The sequence below is a fragment of the Opisthocomus hoazin genome, chromosome 1 (genome assembly GCF_030867145.1).
Source record: "Opisthocomus hoazin isolate bOpiHoa1 chromosome 1, bOpiHoa1.hap1, whole genome shotgun sequence".
NCBI lineage: Eukaryota > Metazoa > Chordata > Aves > Opisthocomiformes > Opisthocomidae > Opisthocomus > Opisthocomus hoazin.
In genome coordinates, this window is record NC_134414.1 from 97,666,734 (window position 1) to 97,685,959 (window position 19,226).

At 34.6% G+C, this 19,226-nt stretch overlaps 1 protein-coding gene across 17 annotated transcripts in view; it reads right to left on the bottom strand.

Annotated features, from left to right (window-relative positions):
• DMD (dystrophin) overlaps positions 1-19,226 on the bottom strand; it is a 1,341,705-nt gene that overhangs the window by 709,607 nt on the left and 612,872 nt on the right. For all 17 annotated transcript variants that reach the window (XM_075430270.1, XM_075430262.1, XM_075430225.1 and 14 more), the window contains 4 exons: positions 13,574-13,684; positions 8,986-9,159; positions 6,008-6,163; positions 303-473 (listed from right to left, as the gene is read on the bottom strand). In XM_075430270.1, coding sequence (XP_075286385.1) covers positions 303-473; positions 6,008-6,163; positions 8,986-9,159; positions 13,574-13,684 — 612 coding nt within the window. The remainder of the gene's footprint in view (positions 1-302; positions 474-6,007; positions 6,164-8,985; positions 9,160-13,573; positions 13,685-19,226) is intronic.

The following is a 19,226-nucleotide window of genomic DNA, read 5'->3' on the forward strand; positions in this document are numbered from 1 at the left end:
CTCTATTTACACGGATACTGGATAGATAATTTGTAGTACTCCAAAAAATGAAATTCTAAATTTAAATCTATCTCAGTGAAGATTACTGCAATATGAAGGTGAACTGATGTATGCAGAAACAAGGTGATTTAAACTTTTCTGAGCATTAATGTTAGGATGAGATAATGCCATAGCAGTTAAAAAGTTCCACTAATTAAACCACCAGAATTTTTATTCTCTTTCTTTATCAAGAAAGAAATCTATTTTTCTGTAATATGAAGAAACTAAGACATATAAAGGGACAGTGTGTGTTACATTGTTACCTTGCCCCAGGCAATTTCAGCATCCAAATTGCTAGGCATCCCCTGCACAGCTGATCTCTTTGTCAATTCTACATCTGTCGCTGCAAGCCATTCTGTCATGGCATTAATTTCTTTTCGTAGCTTCCGGGACAATTTCAAGCATTTCTCTAACTCTTGCTTTTTTTCTGTCACCTGCAGAAAGAAAACACACGTTTCTTAAATCTTCAGTCAAACAGGTTTACTGATTTCTGTATACCATTTTCTATGTGTCACTTTTCTATAAAAGCTTAACTCGCAATTTCACAAGTCAAGTTGCACTTTTAATATAGTTATGTCTTGCCTTAGTTGTCTCAATACCTGTATTTTTGCTGCTAGAATGCAAACACCTACAAGAAAAATACGTGCATAAAGACATTTTGTGTTTGAACTAGCAGCAGACCTCTGCAAACCACCACCTCCTCTGTTTTGAAGTCATACATAACAAATTAATTTAGAACAATTGAATTAACAAGCTTTTCTTGAGACACAAAATAGATATCAAAACCCTTCAAAGAGTATATTTTCATATAGATGGCCATATAGCGTTATTGAAGCTACACTACATAGAAGAAAAAAATTCTCTGTCATAGGAACCCCAAAATGTTGAAACACAAAAGTCATTGAATGATGTCTAAGGCAGCACAGTTAACATTAATGTTTTAATTTCTTAGCATAATTTTTTTAATCTGTTTGATATTCTTTAAATGTAGGGATTTTGCATAGGAATTTGTAATTTTTTCTTTTTTTCAAAGAAACTGAAAAATCAATTAAAAACCAGCAAAAATGTGTAACACTAGTCAATCCTTTCCATGGTTTAATAACATTTATTTGGGTCAGTGCAGAACTACTCGTACATTTACATTACATTCTTTGATGCATTCTTTACTAAGCTCTTTCACCCCTCACCTGCCCCCCCCCCTTAAAAAAATGTGTCTGCCACTTTAGCATGATACACGTTTTTCCCAGCATGCAGTCAGACTCATGGCCATCCTGTAACAGAAACACTTGTATTTTGGTTATAATACAATTTTACTTTCCTTCCTACAGAGGGGGAAAACCAAAGTGTCCTTAAGCGTCCTCATGCGATTTTGTTTGGCACTGACTAAAGATTAGGCATCTCTGTTCTAAATAAATCAATCAAAGAAAGGTGAAACACACATTTTCTAGAGAAGGGGGCAGAAGAATAAATGAAGAGATTTGAGACAGACATTAGGCAACTAGTAGTTAGAAAATTAATAAATTATGTTGTGCTGAAGTTTAAAAAAGTCCTATTAAAGAAGGTGGATTAAAAGTGTTCAGTAGGTCACTAATATTTAAAAGAAATTACTACTTACCTTGCATGTGAATTAGCAATCAAGTGAGACTGTAGCCACTGATTTCTATTGAAGTATTTTTTAAATTGAAAAAAAAATAGTCTACAGTACTCTCAGGTATCCAAAATTGGTACCGACATCTACTAAAAGTATTTTGGGCTTTGACACTGTTTGAGTACAAGTAGTGGCACAATCCTCAAGTTGATTCCTATCTCTACTGCCAAGGACAGTTTGAGGTTTTAAAGCGTAATGGGATGTTATGAGATTAGGTACATGGTTTTTGCTATCCAAGTAAACAGATCAGATTTGCCCAGGGAATAAGCAATTAAATGTCCCTGATTGTATATTATCACTCTGTAGAGACTTACTACTAAAATCTCAGAACATTTCTTCTTCACTGAGTAAGTCTGATGTGCCTTCTTGTATGCCAAATTTATTAAACAAGACCTCAGAAGTTACAGGCAGGCCAAGAGATAAATCCCTGGGAGGAACCACAAAACTCAGCTTTTTAGAGCTCCATTCACACATGGAGCCAGGGATGCACATGTTTTTCACCTCGTCTTCTGATGACTATTAATGGGCATTGTAAATAACTATCTGCAAGTACTTAACAGCAATATAATGCAAAGTGCACTACCCTAAGTGTGACTGCTTGTGTAAGAATTCTAAACAACTGGTATACAATAAAATTAAATTACTCATACACTTCAAAACACAGAAAGAAGATTTGCATTGCTATATATATATCTAAATCCTGTATGTAATATCAATATTACACTATTTCCACGCACATTAAATATATCCAGAGTTTACTGATTTTCTGTTTGTACTTCGAATGTGAAGATGTATTTCTAAATAAAAATAGGAAACAGTGCCCTCTAAAGGCCTTATGTTTCATACAGTGGTTTCAAACGTACTATCACCATAAATTTTCTCTATATATTAAAGCTGTTATAGCTCTGCTAAGTAGTTTACTCGCAAGAATCCTTGGATGCAATAAATAAAAATAAAATGAGAAAAAGCAGATATTTGATTCAAAATAAAGGTATTTTACAGCCCTTTACTCTTACAGTCAAAAATTCCTGTGCAGCAGTGCTGTTGTGATGAACAACCTGACCTTGTAAGTAATAGCCCCCACCGCCTGCAATGCCTGTAAAAGAGCAGCAAGAACGTTATTACCGCCAGGTTTTTTTAGAGTCCAGCTCTCTGCTCTGATGAATTACCACAGAGAGATTTGACAGAATGATGCTGCAGACCGTACCTCACAGCCACTCACAACTAACAAACTTCCTAAACTGTAATATGGTAATTTGTATATATGTGTATGTGCTTGTGTCAGAGAGAGAGAATCTGGGTAAGTACAGGCATGGAGTATTTCTCACAAATGCAATCACTGCACCATGATAGTCAAATGATGTTTTGCTTTCTTGTCATTTCATCTCAAAGCTATTCACACTGAGGCTACTAATAAAATTTCAGAATTATTGATCATGCTTTTAAAGCATATTTTGCTAAAAATATGGGGCAAAATTAGATGTTCTGACCAGACAAAACTCATTCTTAGACCAAAGAGAGGTTTAAGGTCTGATACTACCTAAGCAATTAGGACTGTTCACAGGTTTTTATATCCACATGTGTATGTGCTAAAAAACCCAAAACAAAATCAAAGAAAGAAAAAAACACCAACCCTCACATTTAGCCCTTTTTCTTAAAGGGAAGACTTTCTGGGCTCAGAGAGTCTAAAGTTATGATACCTAAAATATATATTGAAAAATTACAACAGGTACAGAAATTACAACAATTTTTGAGAGCACAACACTTCAGCATTGTTCAACATGTTTAAGTTAAACCATCCCATATACTTAAAAATGTTACTAAAGGTTGTTTTAAATACGGGGGGACTTCTTGACGCAGTACATATGAAATCACACAAATGAGTCTAGACATTTCAGTCCTGAGACTTACTATTAGTTATAACTATTATAATTTTTCTCTTAAAAAGACAGACCTTAACTCAATGCAATCAATTAGGCCTGATAGTGGCTAACTGATTCTTTTAGCTCTATACCTTCATGACTCTCTATAACTGTTATATACCACTCTACGTAAAAGTAAATGTGAGAAATTACATTTACAACAAGAAAGCTAAACACAGCACTGCAGATTTTTGAGACATTAATTTGCTATATGGCTCACTTCAGATCACTAAAGGCTTCCTAATGGCACATTTTTATCCCTTCATTAGTTGAGAGGTTTCCTATAGCAATGGCTCCTATCTGCTGTTACATTAAACATAATGTAGGACTAAATGCTACAATCCTTTTTAAAATAATGGAGAAATATATTATCTAATCTGAAATGATAGCTATCCACACCTAATGAAGCAGACACTTCAGTCTTCTTGATACTCAAAAACTGATGTCTCTTAATACTTATATTTTCTAGCAAGCGAGAACTGTTGTAATTCAAGTTCCCAAATAAGTATTATCTCTGTAAAAAATAACATAACATTGTTTTTTCATACTGTTGTCACTGGGGCTTGATTATTATTATGTGTTTAAACCACATACTGACTCTCAGTATTACCATGGGCTCAATTTCCTATGTAGTAATAATTTATGGATTTAATAATTTATTATCTGACAAAATGAACAATTTGCATTCTGTCCTATTCTGTATATTTGAAATGAATAAATTTTAGAAATAAACAGACAACTATATCTATCATTCACAATCTTCATTCAGAAAGTTACAGCACCAAATTTATTCTAATCCCACAGTTTTTACAAGTTCTGTGGATAGTTCTAATGCGAGCAGGAGGAAGAATACAGAGTAATGAAGGATAGTTGTTAACAGAACCATTTGCGTGAAGTCTGTAGAACAATGCCACAACTCCTCTTCAGAGCTCAAAGATCCTTGCAGAGCATTGTACTTCAGGGGCAGGCAACACCACTCCATAGATAATGCGGACCCAAAACAAAAAGCCTTTAGGAGTCAACGCACAATGTCTTTTTCAGTCACAGTCTTGTTCATATTGGTTAGTAGTCTGTCTTTCCCATTATCTGCTTAGTTGACTTTTAACAAAAATCGATTAAACAAAAACATTATCCTGTTGGGAAGTGTAACAGCATCTAACTGTATATTAATCAAGAAAGAAACTGATGTATAGACGGAAATTTTATACAAGGAATGACAGTGTTTGGGAAATTAACAGGAATTGTTCTACAGGATTAATTATATATAAATAACTTATCATTGGCATCCTAAGGTAAAAGGCTATCCATTTTGAGTACTATTTGGGTTTTTTTCTATAGGTGAAGCTGAAATTAGATAAGAGAATATTGGGAAGGTATTCATGTAGTCCTCCTAATCCTATGCTAACATACATTAACTGGTCAAACTGAGCACTGTATAAATATGTTTATTGTTTTTTCTGGTTTGGATTTTTTTTTTTTTTTTTTAATGTAAGTTTCCTAAGCAGTTCTATTCCAAGACAATACATTTCTCATTACAGAGCTCAAAGGATGACGATTCACTTTTGCCCAACACGAAATAATCTGATAATCGATACAGAACGGAGGATGACAAATGACTAAATTCTAAACAACAGTTTGCTGGAATTTGAGATGTAAAACAATAGGAGAGTTATTCCACTCACTCATAACTAAACAATATTCTATGTGGTCTATATGTTAAGATACAGTGAAAAGCTAAGTCAGGGTTGTACATGGTGTTTAAACCAGGGAATGGTTATGACAGTAACTGAACACGTGTATAGTTAAACTCAAGCGTGCAGATGAAGTAAAGCAGAGTCGTACGCGAATGACTCATGAGGAAGGCTGCAGTAGCAAGAATTTTTTGTCAACAGATTTCTGAACATCAACCAATGGAAACGAAATACTTGATGACCTGTACTGTCAGAGGCAGAAGGAAATGCAAAGGTAGAACTCTCTCTTCTATGAAGTAGCTCTTTAAGAGCAACGTGAAAAAAACACAAACAAAATCTAAATATTTTTCTGAGCTGAAGTGTTTTGAAATAACTGACTGTTTGAGGCATTAAAAGGAAACATTCCTCTCTGACCACTAAAAAACAATGAACTAGTAGAAAAAAAAGTTAGAACACTAAGAAGGTACAATTTTGAATTTTAGTAATGCAAATTTTTATTTTTAGAGAAGATTCTATTTTTTCTTAGAACAACTGACTAGCCATCCTGATGATTCCCCCTTTGCCTCCATTCTTTCCCACTGTTTAGAAAATGTGAGGGCCTTGAATGGAACCAATAAAAAACCTTGTTTACTTACCATACCAAGATTAAACTTCACTTTGCAAGTTAAAAAGAGGGCATAATTTTGTATTTAAAACACAGCGCTTACCTTTGCACCCAGTTCATTATATTGCAACTTCAAAGCTGTAAGCCTTTCATCCAGTTCTTTTGGGTTCTCTGTCTGTTGCTTTTGAACAATCTGCCTCCCAGTTTTTATCACTGTTTCCACTTCAGACTTCACCTCACTCAGGCTTTTATATAATTTCTAATCAAATAGAAATATGAAAGTGAAACACCACCATTAAAATAAGTAAACCAGAAAAGACTAGTGAAGGTATTTTAAAGATGAACTAGAAGCCTTTGCACTGTTTGCTGTATAAAAGCACCATCATGCATGACTGTGAGCACCTTCCACTCCCGTTTGAAAGATACAGGAGTTGAGAAGTGCTATGTATGTGACCTAACGGTAGAGAAAACTCACTCTGAGAGTGTGTGTATTAAAAAAAAAAGTTTATTAAAAAATTATTCAGTTCCTAAATCAGAATTCAAACTAACAGATTCAGAACTGCCTATCTTTACTAATGTTGGTTTCAAAGACTTGTTACCAGAACCAATGGTAGAAATGTTATAGATAAGAAAGTACATACCATCAATAATTGTTATAAGATATGAAAAAGGTTGGTTTCAAACTGATTTAGATAATGCAGTATTTAAAACAACAACAGATATCTTCTGTCAATTCATACAGCTTGGATGTATTTAAGCTACAAATAGTCACTAAACCCACCTAAAAATCTGATAGCTTTTTCATACTACTAAATCAAGAGACTGGTAGGATAGACGATTTCCCATACATTTTGTAAGTATAATACTGTTCACAACATTAAATATTTAAAAAATCTACATGAAAAAGTAACATAAAGAGGTTAAGTCAAAAATACATTAAATCAGCAAGCAATCTGTAAACGTAATACATTTCCCTAGTATTTCAAATAAGCGATACCAAGAAAAATGAAAGCAGTCTTTCTTTTCATGTGCAGAAAGTCAGTATCATCATCTAAACGTATGACTTGGTATCTCAGGCCATTTAACAGACACATAAATACCCAAATTAATGTTCATGTAAGTAGAGCAGAACTTCAATTTATTTTTGTTTTTAATATAAAATATTAAAATAATATATAAAATTTAAAATCTGCCGTGACATGGAAATTCCACAGTGGAAAAACTCCACAGAGATACACAGGAGTGTGAAGAATGGCAAATGTGAAGCTGTTGAGAGGCTTTATTGTTGAGATGTCTAGCTGAATTCTGTTTTCTAGCATTGTCCCATCATGTGTTGGATAATAAACTTACTGTCCTACATGCTTTGACAGAATTTCAAAATAAATTACACTGTACTTTTTTAATCTGTAATTTTTTGAGCTTTTCTCTTAGTAGCAGTATCTCCCACAATATAAAATCTGTGTCTAGTACATCTGGACAGTAAAGACAAGACTTTTTTTTCCAGCAGATCTGACAAAAAAAAATCCAAGCACATTTTCTCCATAATCTAAAGTTAATTACCAAGCCAATTCTTAACATGGTTATTATTTTATTTACTTAAAGGTGGTATGTATATAGCTGAATTGCTTTCTAGGCTCTTAATATGATGAATACATTCTTCATCACTGAAAACCTGTCAGATTTGGAAGCTTTTGTTTGAGGCATATTGACTAACATCTGATGGGATACTATGACTAGATTTTTAAAATAGAAATATTATGAGATTCTTTGTAAATAAAGATGCTCTAAAAACACTCTAATTCTTCTGTACAATATGACAGGACTGCAAAATCTACCTGCCAAGTGAAAATAATTTAGCATAGTGCTTGTGACTACCACATCATTCTGATAAGAACATGAATTTAAGGGTAATTGCACTTAAGAAAAACCTAATATGCAAAGAAATCAAATCAACTTGTTTCACACTTCTTTTTTTAATTTAAATTCTTACATTTAGATCTGAAAGAGGTTGAGGGAAAAAACATTTGCAGGCATGCCATCTCTCCAGAAAAGAAAACAAACAACTGAAGACTAGGATCTGATTGTCCTGATTTTTGCTGTTAAATTCTCTGTTTGATTATCTTGAAGCACATGGTGTTCACCTCTATCTTTACTTCCCTTCAACAGTAAAGGGGTATAGGATGACAGGGATATTAAAGGGATGCACACAGATTTTTCCTCATATTTTTTAGGACATATATGCAGATCCTCTTTTGTTCTTGTAAGTTACAGGATGTCATCTCACAGAAGTTGTAATCTATATTTTTTCTTTGTTTTGTGTTTCCTGGCTAGAATAGACGTGTGCATTGCAAAATCTCTTTTGGTTACGTCACAGAGTTTCATGACAGTAGCATATTGTGGAAAACAGAGTCCATCCAGGGAGATAAACTCATATACAAGATGGGAAGGGGGAATTAGAAAGGAATCCTGACTAGCCTTTTCACATGGTGAAAGTGTATGACCATTGCTTAAAAAGTTCACTGAAATGAGAATTGTTTGATATTTTAAATTTTTTTTTTCAATTTCATAACTGGTACTTTCTTTCTCATTCTGAATTCACGATGACATTCTGCAATCTTCAGCTTTCTCCACATAAATCCATGTTTTCAATTTTTTTTCAGTCATTTAATAAGCATCCCATGGTTCTGAGACGTCTTTGCCATGGCAGGAGGACAACATATACGAAGGAAGAAGTTACTGTAAGACCGTTAGAACTATTTCACCATGTTATTATACCCTGGGAAGCTTTGAAATTGAATACAATTTTAGGTGTACAATGTCCTTCTAACCTCATTTGCAAACAAGAGAAGTAGGACGAGGAGGATTAACCCCCTTTCTCTATCCTCCTCTCATTGAACAAAATAGACCTTTAACTTCAAAGGTTCCTATAACTTTCATTGTGTAACTTTGCTCTTTAATCTTTCTCAGAATCTTTTCTAGTATCTCCCAAAGAAATACTGACATCAACATTGAAAACAGATTAAATTTGAAAGACAGAACAGGTAGGAAATGAATAGAAAGACAGCATCTTTGAATATTCACCATGCAGTGATCCAACTGTGATTGTACTACTTCCTGCTCAACACTCTTCATCTCCATCTTGGGCACCTGCAACTTCACTTCATCTAAAATTCTTTTACACTCTTGGAGGCGCTGTTCAAAATTGGCTGGCTTCTGAAACAAGCGGAACTTCATGGAGACATCCTGTAGCTTTTTCTGAAAAGTAAACATAGGCGAGTAGTAAATGTGAAATCAAATCAACACTGAAGGCAAGTCTCAGACCTGTTTCAGAAGACTTAGAATCCATTATCAATTAGCAGTTTCTTATTTGAAGAATTTAAAACTTTTGGTGAAAATACCAGCAGCAGAGAATGTTGGTCTTCACAGGAGGAAAAAAAACTCTTGTGTCATCCAGAGGACTGGATGCAGCAGAGCCAGTGACAAAAGAGCGCATATACTCAGCTGAAGAAAGGGAGTTTTTGTATTTTCCAGTATGCAAAATGTTGGGGGGGAGGATGGGTGAGAACTGAGGTTTAATGGCTTGAGCATGACAAATTCACATTCCAGAGTGGACACTCCTCAACTCCAACCTGTTGCTGCTTCTTGGTATGAGGATTGAATCTGTTAGTCCCTCAAAGAAAGCCTAAGAAAGTAGATGGGCAGTAACTAGGTCTAGCACAAAACCTGAGATTTAGAGTATAAAATTGATTTCTATTTCAATTTTTGAAAGCATAACCTAGAGTAAAAAAAAGTAATTTGAAGCCAGAAAAATCTATGACAAGCATGGATTCTAATTTCACATTTTGTTATCTTTGTGCATTAATTATATTGCTTGCTCACATGATCCCTACCTCAAGGGGAGGGGAAACTATTAACAATAAAGCAGAGAAAGGGCATTTTAATTACAGACTTGAATAAGAACTAATTTCTCCTTAGAAGTACAGAGCAAAGTACTAGTAGAACAAGTTTTTCTACTGTTTGAATAAAAAAAAGAAAGAATGTCACTAAGAAACGGATAAGTAATTAAATAGGAATTCAGCATCTGCAAACACACTTTTGATTTTTTTATCTTCAAATTCTGGACACTTTATACCAATACAGTATCGTCTGTACTACACAAACATGAGAAAAACTATAATAAGGCATAGAATTAGCCTACAATAGGCATTAGTAAAAACGCTTCCCGCATCTATCAAATTTCTGTGAAGGAGGCAAGAATCGTGATTAGAAGACAATTCTGTGTAACACAGAAAACCATGCACGTTTCCAGCAGCTCCTTCCAACAACTTTCTGCATGAAATGAAATTGAGATCCCATGAGGTAAGATCCATAGATAAATAAGTGAACAATTGAATAAAAATAGGAAACAAAGGTAGGAATAAGTGGTTTTATTTTTCTTCTGTGTGTTTGCATACACTAAATTCATACTTAATTAGTTTTTCATCTTCTTGTGACACTTCAACTTGATGAAGATCAAGTCCTGTGGGAAGCTTGCAATACCACATCAGTATCTGTTACATTTTGTGCTGGTCAATACATTAAAAATTATCTAGAAAACAGCAAGAATTACAGTATTAATGGTACAGGAAATGGAAGCCATCTGTGAAGAGTCAATGAAGGATTGCACAGTACTGAGGATCTGTAGGAAAAAACCAAGCAAATTATATTTAATTAATCCAAAAATTACGTGATGAACATCGCAGAAGAAACACTAAGCTTCATATACAACAAGTGGGATCTAAATTATCTACTAGCACTCTCACTTGACTTATAACAGATGACTATAACAGTTACATTATATACTCACATTTATCTCTGACAGTTTAAAAAAAAAATCAGCTGAATACTTAAAAGCAGCCAGACGAGCAAAGTGGGTATCTGGAATGCTTTGGAATATGAAGAACAAAAAAAACCACAAACCTTTGACAGTATAAAAGTGATCATATAAAACTATATTGTGTCTCAATAATGTGCACAGTTCTGATCACCTCATTTCAGAAAACTTAGTATAAAGAAGAATGACAGGACAATCAAAGCTATATATCTAAAGGTCTCAGTACAATTTAACATACTAGTCAGTCTGGAAGAGAGACAACTGGGGAGAAGTAAAATTAGTGGTATGCTAAAACCTGACTAGCAAATGATTGTTAACTTTTTCTTCAAAATTCATGAAGAAGGTGACACCTAGTTAAGTTCTTATACAGGGAAACCCAAATGAAGAAAAGGAAGTGCAATGTCACATAGATTCAGTTAAACTGTGTAACTAGCAATTTACAAGGCTTCAGAAAGTATTTAGACATGAGCTTTTAAATATCTCTGACCCAGAAGCTGCTTAGCTGCAAATCACTGGGAAGCATCACTGAATGTTCACCTTGCTGTACCTCATCACTGTCTTCTGCCTGCTACTGAAGATACTGTTTGGGGCTAAACGGACCTTTGGTGAGAAGTAACACGAGAATTCTTAAATACTTAAAATGTGTGGTCAGCTGAATTTACTTCACATCAATAGTTGAATTGATGGCAATACTCAGACTTCATGGTCAGTGGGCAAACTTGGCTGGCCTAGAAAAAAGGCACAGCAACTGATGGGACAAAAGTAAAGCCCATGACTAACTCAGTATCATTCATTTTTGATTTGAGGAAAATGTCTTCTTAAGAAGCAAATGATCCATACTTATTCAAAAGCAAAACTACAGATAATTGAACATTTTTAGAGATTTAACATTCTTTTAAATTTTATTACATTAAATAATGTTAAAATATCACTAGGAATTAGTAATGTGGTAAGAGAAGGGAGTGAACAGAGTTTCTTTATACTCTGACAAGTGTGTTTACCCTAAAAGACAGATGAAAGTAATAAAGAAACAAGAATGTCATTTGTCTGCTGTATAATTTCTTCTTGCAGAGAATTTACTAATGAATTTCCAAAAATGGCTGTTCCTCAGACAACATGTCACTTTCATGTAACAATTCTTAGCCTAGTCGGACTAACTAGGTCTTAAATCCCCATGGCAGTAATAGATTTTTATTTTGCTAATTGCCCTTTCTCCCTTAAATTTAAAAATTAGAACTTAATTCTCAATCTGCAGTAATCCAAAAAGCTACGATAAATTTGGTCATTTTATAGTTGTTTTACAGTCTCATTGCAGCTACTTATTTTCATTATTGTTTACTTCCTGTTTAGGTAATTGAACTAAAATTAGAATAAATATATGTCAAATTAGAAATATTACTTAGTGCAAAAAAAGAAGAAATGCATGCATTCTTTATAAGTGAGAGTGCTCTTCAGGAAAAAAATAAGTAAAGACAAATCTTATATGATTTATCCCTAAAGGTACTTCACAATAATGGAAACGAATTCAAGAGAGTTCACTAGCCTAAAATCAGATATAGTAATAAAAATTTGGAACAAAAGGTTTAGTTTTTACCTTTTTTGGTAGTTGACATTTACATTATGCATGTAAACTTGCTATTTTTTGTTCATATTTTGTCTAATGTAAAGAAAACAGATTCTCAACCCCACCAACTTATCAAAACTCAAACTGATGCATATGGTCATCTGGAGAAACCTTTCGAAGCAAAAAATATCTGCACAAGGATGGATCAAGAAAAAAAAAAGGCACCTAGTAAGGGTAGTGCTCCACTGCATGCTGCTGAATTTATACACATACAAAGTCATCTGAAGCCTGCATTTCATTGATGAAATACAGGCAACATCACAGCTTCCATGGACATCATCAGAGGGTGAGTTCGTATGACAGTAAAATAATGAAACATAAATATTCTCAACAAAGATAAGCTAGTCCTGTAGATAACAGGAAATGTTAGGAAAAAAAAAAATCAACTTGATCATTCCAAACTAATTGTTAAAACACCACAAATATTATCCCTAATAAAATTTAAAACTGCAGCTAACATGCCTAGAAATATTTGACAGAGATAAAGAAAAAGATGGCCTTGTTTAATAATACCATGACGAAATTCTTTGTCCTTCCCAACAAATTATGACAATTTGTTTTGCAACCTGGGGAACTTTGGAACTAATGCCAAAAACAAAAGCAGAAAAACAATCAAGAACCCATCACAGGTTAACGCGTAAAAATGTGTATTGCTCCTAAGTGTTATTAAGTCTTCTTCAATTTCAAACAGGGGTGTCTGTCTATTAAGCTAGAAGAAATAATGCATTAGCTAACATTTTAAATTGATGACTGCAATACACGGCTCAGAATAGATTTATCTTTCAAATGCAGTTCTACCAAATATTTTAAAATACTTTTAACTGTAAATAATTTCAAATACCTCTAAAGGTATACCAAAAAGCCTCACTGTAGTTTTATTTCTTGCAACCGCAACACACTCAAAACACCCCTTAAACAGTGTCACTACCAGTTGGTTATGTCAGCTCTGCACTTCCTAGAACCGTTGCCAACTAGATAGGAAGGCTGTAATACAAAAATGAGCAGTAAGAAGATATGGATGATATACTTTATCTGCTCAAATTTCCTGGCTAGAAAAGAGTAGCTAAAACAGAGGAGATACCTGAAGAACATTTCATACTATAGTAATAGTATTACTCCTGCTGTTTGTTTGCATGAGTGAAGGAAAGATGGAGGAAATAAAATATGCATACCTGTGCCACATCAATTTGGGAAAGTACTCTTTTGACAGCATCTTTACCCTGGTTTCGTTTCTTCATTTCTTCCAAATTAATCTCATGGCTTGTTAATTCAGATTGTATTTTCTATTGAAAAACAAAGACAGCAATCAGCAGGGTTTGAAGAAAATGTTTACGTTGATATTATTTGGAACAGTTGATTTGGAAAGATATTCAGCAGCAGTACTATAGTATGTACTGTATCATTGGAGGAAACTATTCAAAAAATTACTTATTCACCACCTTGTAAATTATTCATTTTAGTTTCTCTTGATCATAATAAAACCTTCTTCTCCTGCTCAAACATATATAACTCTGTCATTGTGACAATGACATAATCTTGTCAAGAAAATTGTGATTAAATTGTAGGCAAAAAAAATAAAATGATAGTTTTCTTTCTTCTGAAGGAAAGCAACTATTTTCATCGGGAAGAAAACTAAAAATTAATCATAGAAAATCAAAACACAAATAGAAAAGTGATTTGCTTTGCTATTCTTATTTCTTATTATTTTCACAGTATCATGAGGGGAGTTGAGAGAAAACTGATCAAAGTATCCTGTATGTATATCTTCATCTCACAGAGCTGTGCTATGCCTAAAACAGTATATAATTTGTGGCATATTACTGACCAGAATCTATGTTCAGTATCTGTAGATAGGGTAAATGCATAATGACATGTAGTTCACTAATACACAAACTTAATCCATTTTCTAATACACATTTCTGGTTAACTCTTTCTGCAAAACTAGTGTACCATGAAATCATCACAAGGAAAATATAAGCCTTATTGGGTCACCATAAATCAACCTGACACAAAACAACTAACTTAAGTAGTTATCCCGGTTTCAGCTGGGATACAGTTAATTTTCCTTTTAAGAGCTGCTGTGTTTTGGATTTAGCAAAGAATGTTGATAACACACTGATGTTTTCAGTTGTTGCTGTGAAATCAAGGGCTTTTTTCAGTTTCCCATGTTCGGCTGATGAGCAGGTGTGCAGGAGCTGGGAGGGAGCAGAGCCAGAGAGCCAGCCCAAGCTGGCCAGTGGAACGTTCTATACCATAGACGTCATGCTCAGTGAATAAATGGGGGTTTGCCAGGGGGCCAAGAACTCTCTCTTTTCTGGGAGTTTCAACTATATGCTCTTTAATCCTCTTTTTCTGGGAGTTTGAACTTTTTCTGTAAGTTTGACAAGTTATGCAAAATTCGTGAGTTTGGCAAAATCCGTGAAATTTGTGAGCTCTGGGAAGCGTGGCTTCTGCGATTGCTGCTCAGGGACTGGATATGCAATCAGTCATCAGACGGTGAGAAGAAAAATTCTATCGTGTATTGTTTGATTTGCATATTCATCATTACTATTAGTATTTCCTTTGTTGTCTTATTAAACTGTCTTTATCTCAACCCATGAGTTTTGTCTTTTGTCCGTTTCTCCTTTCCATCCCACTGGATGGGGAAGAGGAGAGGTGAGCAAGGGGCTGTCTAGTGCTTAGTTGCCAGCTGCCAGGCTAAACCACGACAGTAGTATTGGCAATGTAATGAAAAAGAATTCCTATAATGTACATTGATACAACATAATTTAGAGCGATTCACATATTTTTATTTTTAAATTGTTATAAAATGAGAAACTGTTATTAGCAGAATTGCTAGACAAGTACTACTGAGAACAACCACCCTATGAAATAAAGACAAGGTATGTCCCCACCAGGAAAGGTATTTGAGGCCATTACTCCTGCATAGAAAAGTGGTTTTAGATTTAATCCTTTTTTTTTTTTTTTTTCCTCTCCAAGGTATACAAGTATTTCCCAGATACACTAAAGACTAGCTATAAAGACTCCTGCACTAGTTTGCTCCTGAGGCCAGAATGATGTCTTGGAAGCCAGAACTGTATATACAAGCAAGAAGTAAATCTGAATGTTAGAAAAATATATAGTATATCACATCCAGTATTTCAAATTCTTGCTGCTGCATCTCATCAATTAACTGATTTTCGGTTGTATTTTCCAGTTCACTTTGTTCAACCTCAGAGTCACTCTGCAAACCATATTGAACAGTTCTTATCTGAATAGGTCAGAACACCACAGTACAGATAAGAGTAGTATTTAAGCAATTAAGTATCATGGGAATTGTTCTATCTCACTTTTTTTTAAATTGCTTTGCAGGAGAGAGATGAAGCATCACCAACTGACATCAAAATACAGAATTAGAGAGAATAAATACATTAGAGGAAAGCTTAAAAGAGAAGTTAGTAAGGATTATAGCAAGAAAAAATTTTTTGTGTATTTGCCACTGCTGCTCAGAGGCAGAAAGTTTAAACCAGTTCTGAACAGATATAAGATAATTTATAACATCTGCCTATGACGAGTTTTGACACGACCATTTTACTTTTTTTGTCCATTTTGACTCATGAATTTATTACATTGACTTTTTATAAACATCCACAAGAAAACACTAATTTTCTTTTTCCATTTCTATTATTCCCACCTCTCTCTTTCTCAGTGATTCCTGTCTATTTTGTCTTTTAATAAAGAGTAAAAGCTCTTGCAGCTTTGCAGCAAAACCTGCCTTCACTTAATTTCTACAGTAACACAATATAATGTAGTGTATGTAACTAATAAATACCACTGTGCTTAAATTATTCTGTCCTACAACTTAAGGATTCTCATTTTCCATCAGTGGCTTTTTTTCAGGAAGTTTATGAATTTGCAATATATATATAAACTAAAATATAAGTGTGTATGTATATAGAAACTAATTATATTTACCAGACCAAAGGCACTAGTTATACTTATTCTCATGAGGATCGCTTCTAGAGAAAAGGATTTCAGTCTCAAGCGCATGCAAATACATTATTTTTCTCAATTACTAGTCTTTAAAAAGATGAACAGTCAAATGTAAAAAGTCTTGCTATATTGACAACAAAAAGCAGAGAATTGGCAGTATATCTAGTTCTTGGAAAAACCTCTCCTATCTTGGACCAGAGAAAGGAAAACCAAAAGAACCAACATGACTATTTGTCTCATTTGAAAATTGTCACAAACCTTGCTGCAATCTCATGCTTCAAGAACAGCATTTAGAAAAAAGGGCACGGAAACAAACTCTGTAATATTATTTGCAACAGAAAATTGAACTAGAAGGCTTGATTATATGTCACTTTCCATTAAAACCTGCTACCATAATTAGAAAAATCAGTCATCACATTTACAAAAAAAACAAAGAAACGCCAGCTAGCAATAATCAGCAAAATCATAACAATGGAAAATAATCTGGAAAAAATCCCAAGAAACGAAACCCTCAGCCTTCTGTGTTTAATTAAAAGGAAGTGATTTATTTACAATCAAAGGATAAAAATACAAAAACATAATTCACCTAGAACTAATATTGTGGAATAACGGCTGAAAAGACAAGATTAGATGGAGTCTACATCTAATATGCAAACACAGATTTTAGTATGAGTAACACTGAAAAGACTACACTACAGAAATAGCTGACCGTTCCAGTTGAAGCAGGATCAGCAGGTTGAAAAAAGTTTGAAAAACATTCTGGAAAACACACTGGTGAAACTGCTTTCTCATGGCAGGTCAGGGATACCATTTCCTACCCCAGAACTGGGGGAAACCTTTTGCCTTTTTGGCTGCTCCATAAGAAGGCAGGCTTTGTTGGTGCTCTTACTTCAGGAATGTGTCAAGGCCACAGGAGAGGTGTAGAGGACAGTGCATACTATCCTCCAAGATATCTTAATTTCACGTCGTTTGACTTTGTGGCATTGTATTGTATATCAGTTGCTAGAACTTCGTAACACAGGGAGGAATTACTTTGCAGTCAATACTGACTATACTGCCAAAATCACCGGATTAATAAACTCTCAAAAGCTGGATAAATCCAGAAGATCCAAGTGATACATACACTAACGTGTTCCAAGACGGGACAGGAAACTCTGATGTCACTTGAACTTAGAATAAGCAACAAATAGGTGCAATGTTTTCTATGGGCATGCACTGTGAGTGGCAAATATACTAGTCTCAATTTGATTTATAAACAGCCACAAAAAATACACTAAACATAATGAATTATGGTTCATTAAACACTGCTACAGCAAAGGGATTAGGTTAAAACAAAGTTGTTAGTTAACCACACTTCTTCCTTTCTCTTTCCTGATTTCTCTTTCTCTAAGTCCACTACAGAAAAATGATTCACTAAATCCTTGTTTACTAATGATACTAATTACTTTTGTACTGTTCCTGTACAAAAAAGGTTATTTTCATTCTGTGAGAAAAAAGAGGCCAAATCCTCAAGGAGAGAGATTTCCTATTTTCTCCACAGGAAGCTTAATGCAAGACACTGAAAGGCTTTCAGTTCTAGAGCAAATATTTATGGAAACACAAGGTGGTATATTCAAGACAGGCAGTTCCTTAGAGAGGACACTTGGATCTCTTTGGTTACACATAGTAAACAGAAAGACATTTTTATACCCCTCTCTAAACTTGCAGAGCTGGTCCTTTCTTCACAGGATTTCTTCCCTGCCTAGCAACTTTCAGTGGCATTCTGAGGTGAACTGAGCTGTAGGCAGAATCTATGGCAGGCAGATGTAGGTAGCCCCTGAGAGCTGGCTTTGGGATGGACCCATGCTCTTGCAAGTACTCCTGCAGTGGGAGGCTGCAAGCCCCAGCCCAGGGCTAATGTGCTTTCTGTTCCCCTGGCCTCCCAGAAGCTGCTCCCAGGGAAGGTTTTCCCCCTAGTTTGGAGGATGCAGAAAAAAAATATGCTGCTCCCTTCTCATAGACATTTTTGAGCAGAACATGTTATACAAAACATGCTATACAAAATTAATTAAGCAGTTATATTGTCCTCTACTATACCCATGTTCATCTGTCCATATTCCATATCCTCCAACAAAATACATCAGGCAATACTAATATTGGCCAATTGAACAGTGCTTAATTCTCAATAATTGAAAATCACATAGTCAGAGTAGTAAATCTTGCAGCAGTGAAGGGCAATTACATTAACTGAAGTTTCTTCCACTGTTTGTTCTAGGAAAACAAAGTCTAAATTTAGCCCAGAACATCACTTTTCTGTTATGGATTTCATTAAGATGTACTGCACAAAAAGGCCTGGACTTCACAGCAACCTTATGAGTCTTGCAGTGGCATAAGATGATGATGACAAAATGATATGATTCAGGCAAAACAGTCAACTTCTACTTGTTCTCTGCTTTTCTGGAAACTAATTCATTACGAATTCAAACTATACTAGAATACCTTTGTAATTAATAAGTCCTTCATATAACTCTTTCACCAAAATTGCCTGGATAAGAATTTGCAGATTTGGCTCCCTTGAATTGCAGAGAACAGCTTGTCAGCTCTTCTTGGTGTATTAGGTTTTCTGATTTGTAGTTCTCGAAATACCACTTAGCTAGCCTAATAGCTCTCAAGAATGGTCCTCAGTTTAACCTCACTTTTGCTTACTTTCACAATTGTTATCAATGCCTACAAAGTCACATCTTAGCCTAATGTACGGAGAAAATAAAACATTTAGGGAGTATTTGGATAAGTTAATCTTTATAAATGGACAGACCATGATTCTGACAGACACAAAAAACATATCTGAAGCAATTTCAGAACTGTTAGTGATTA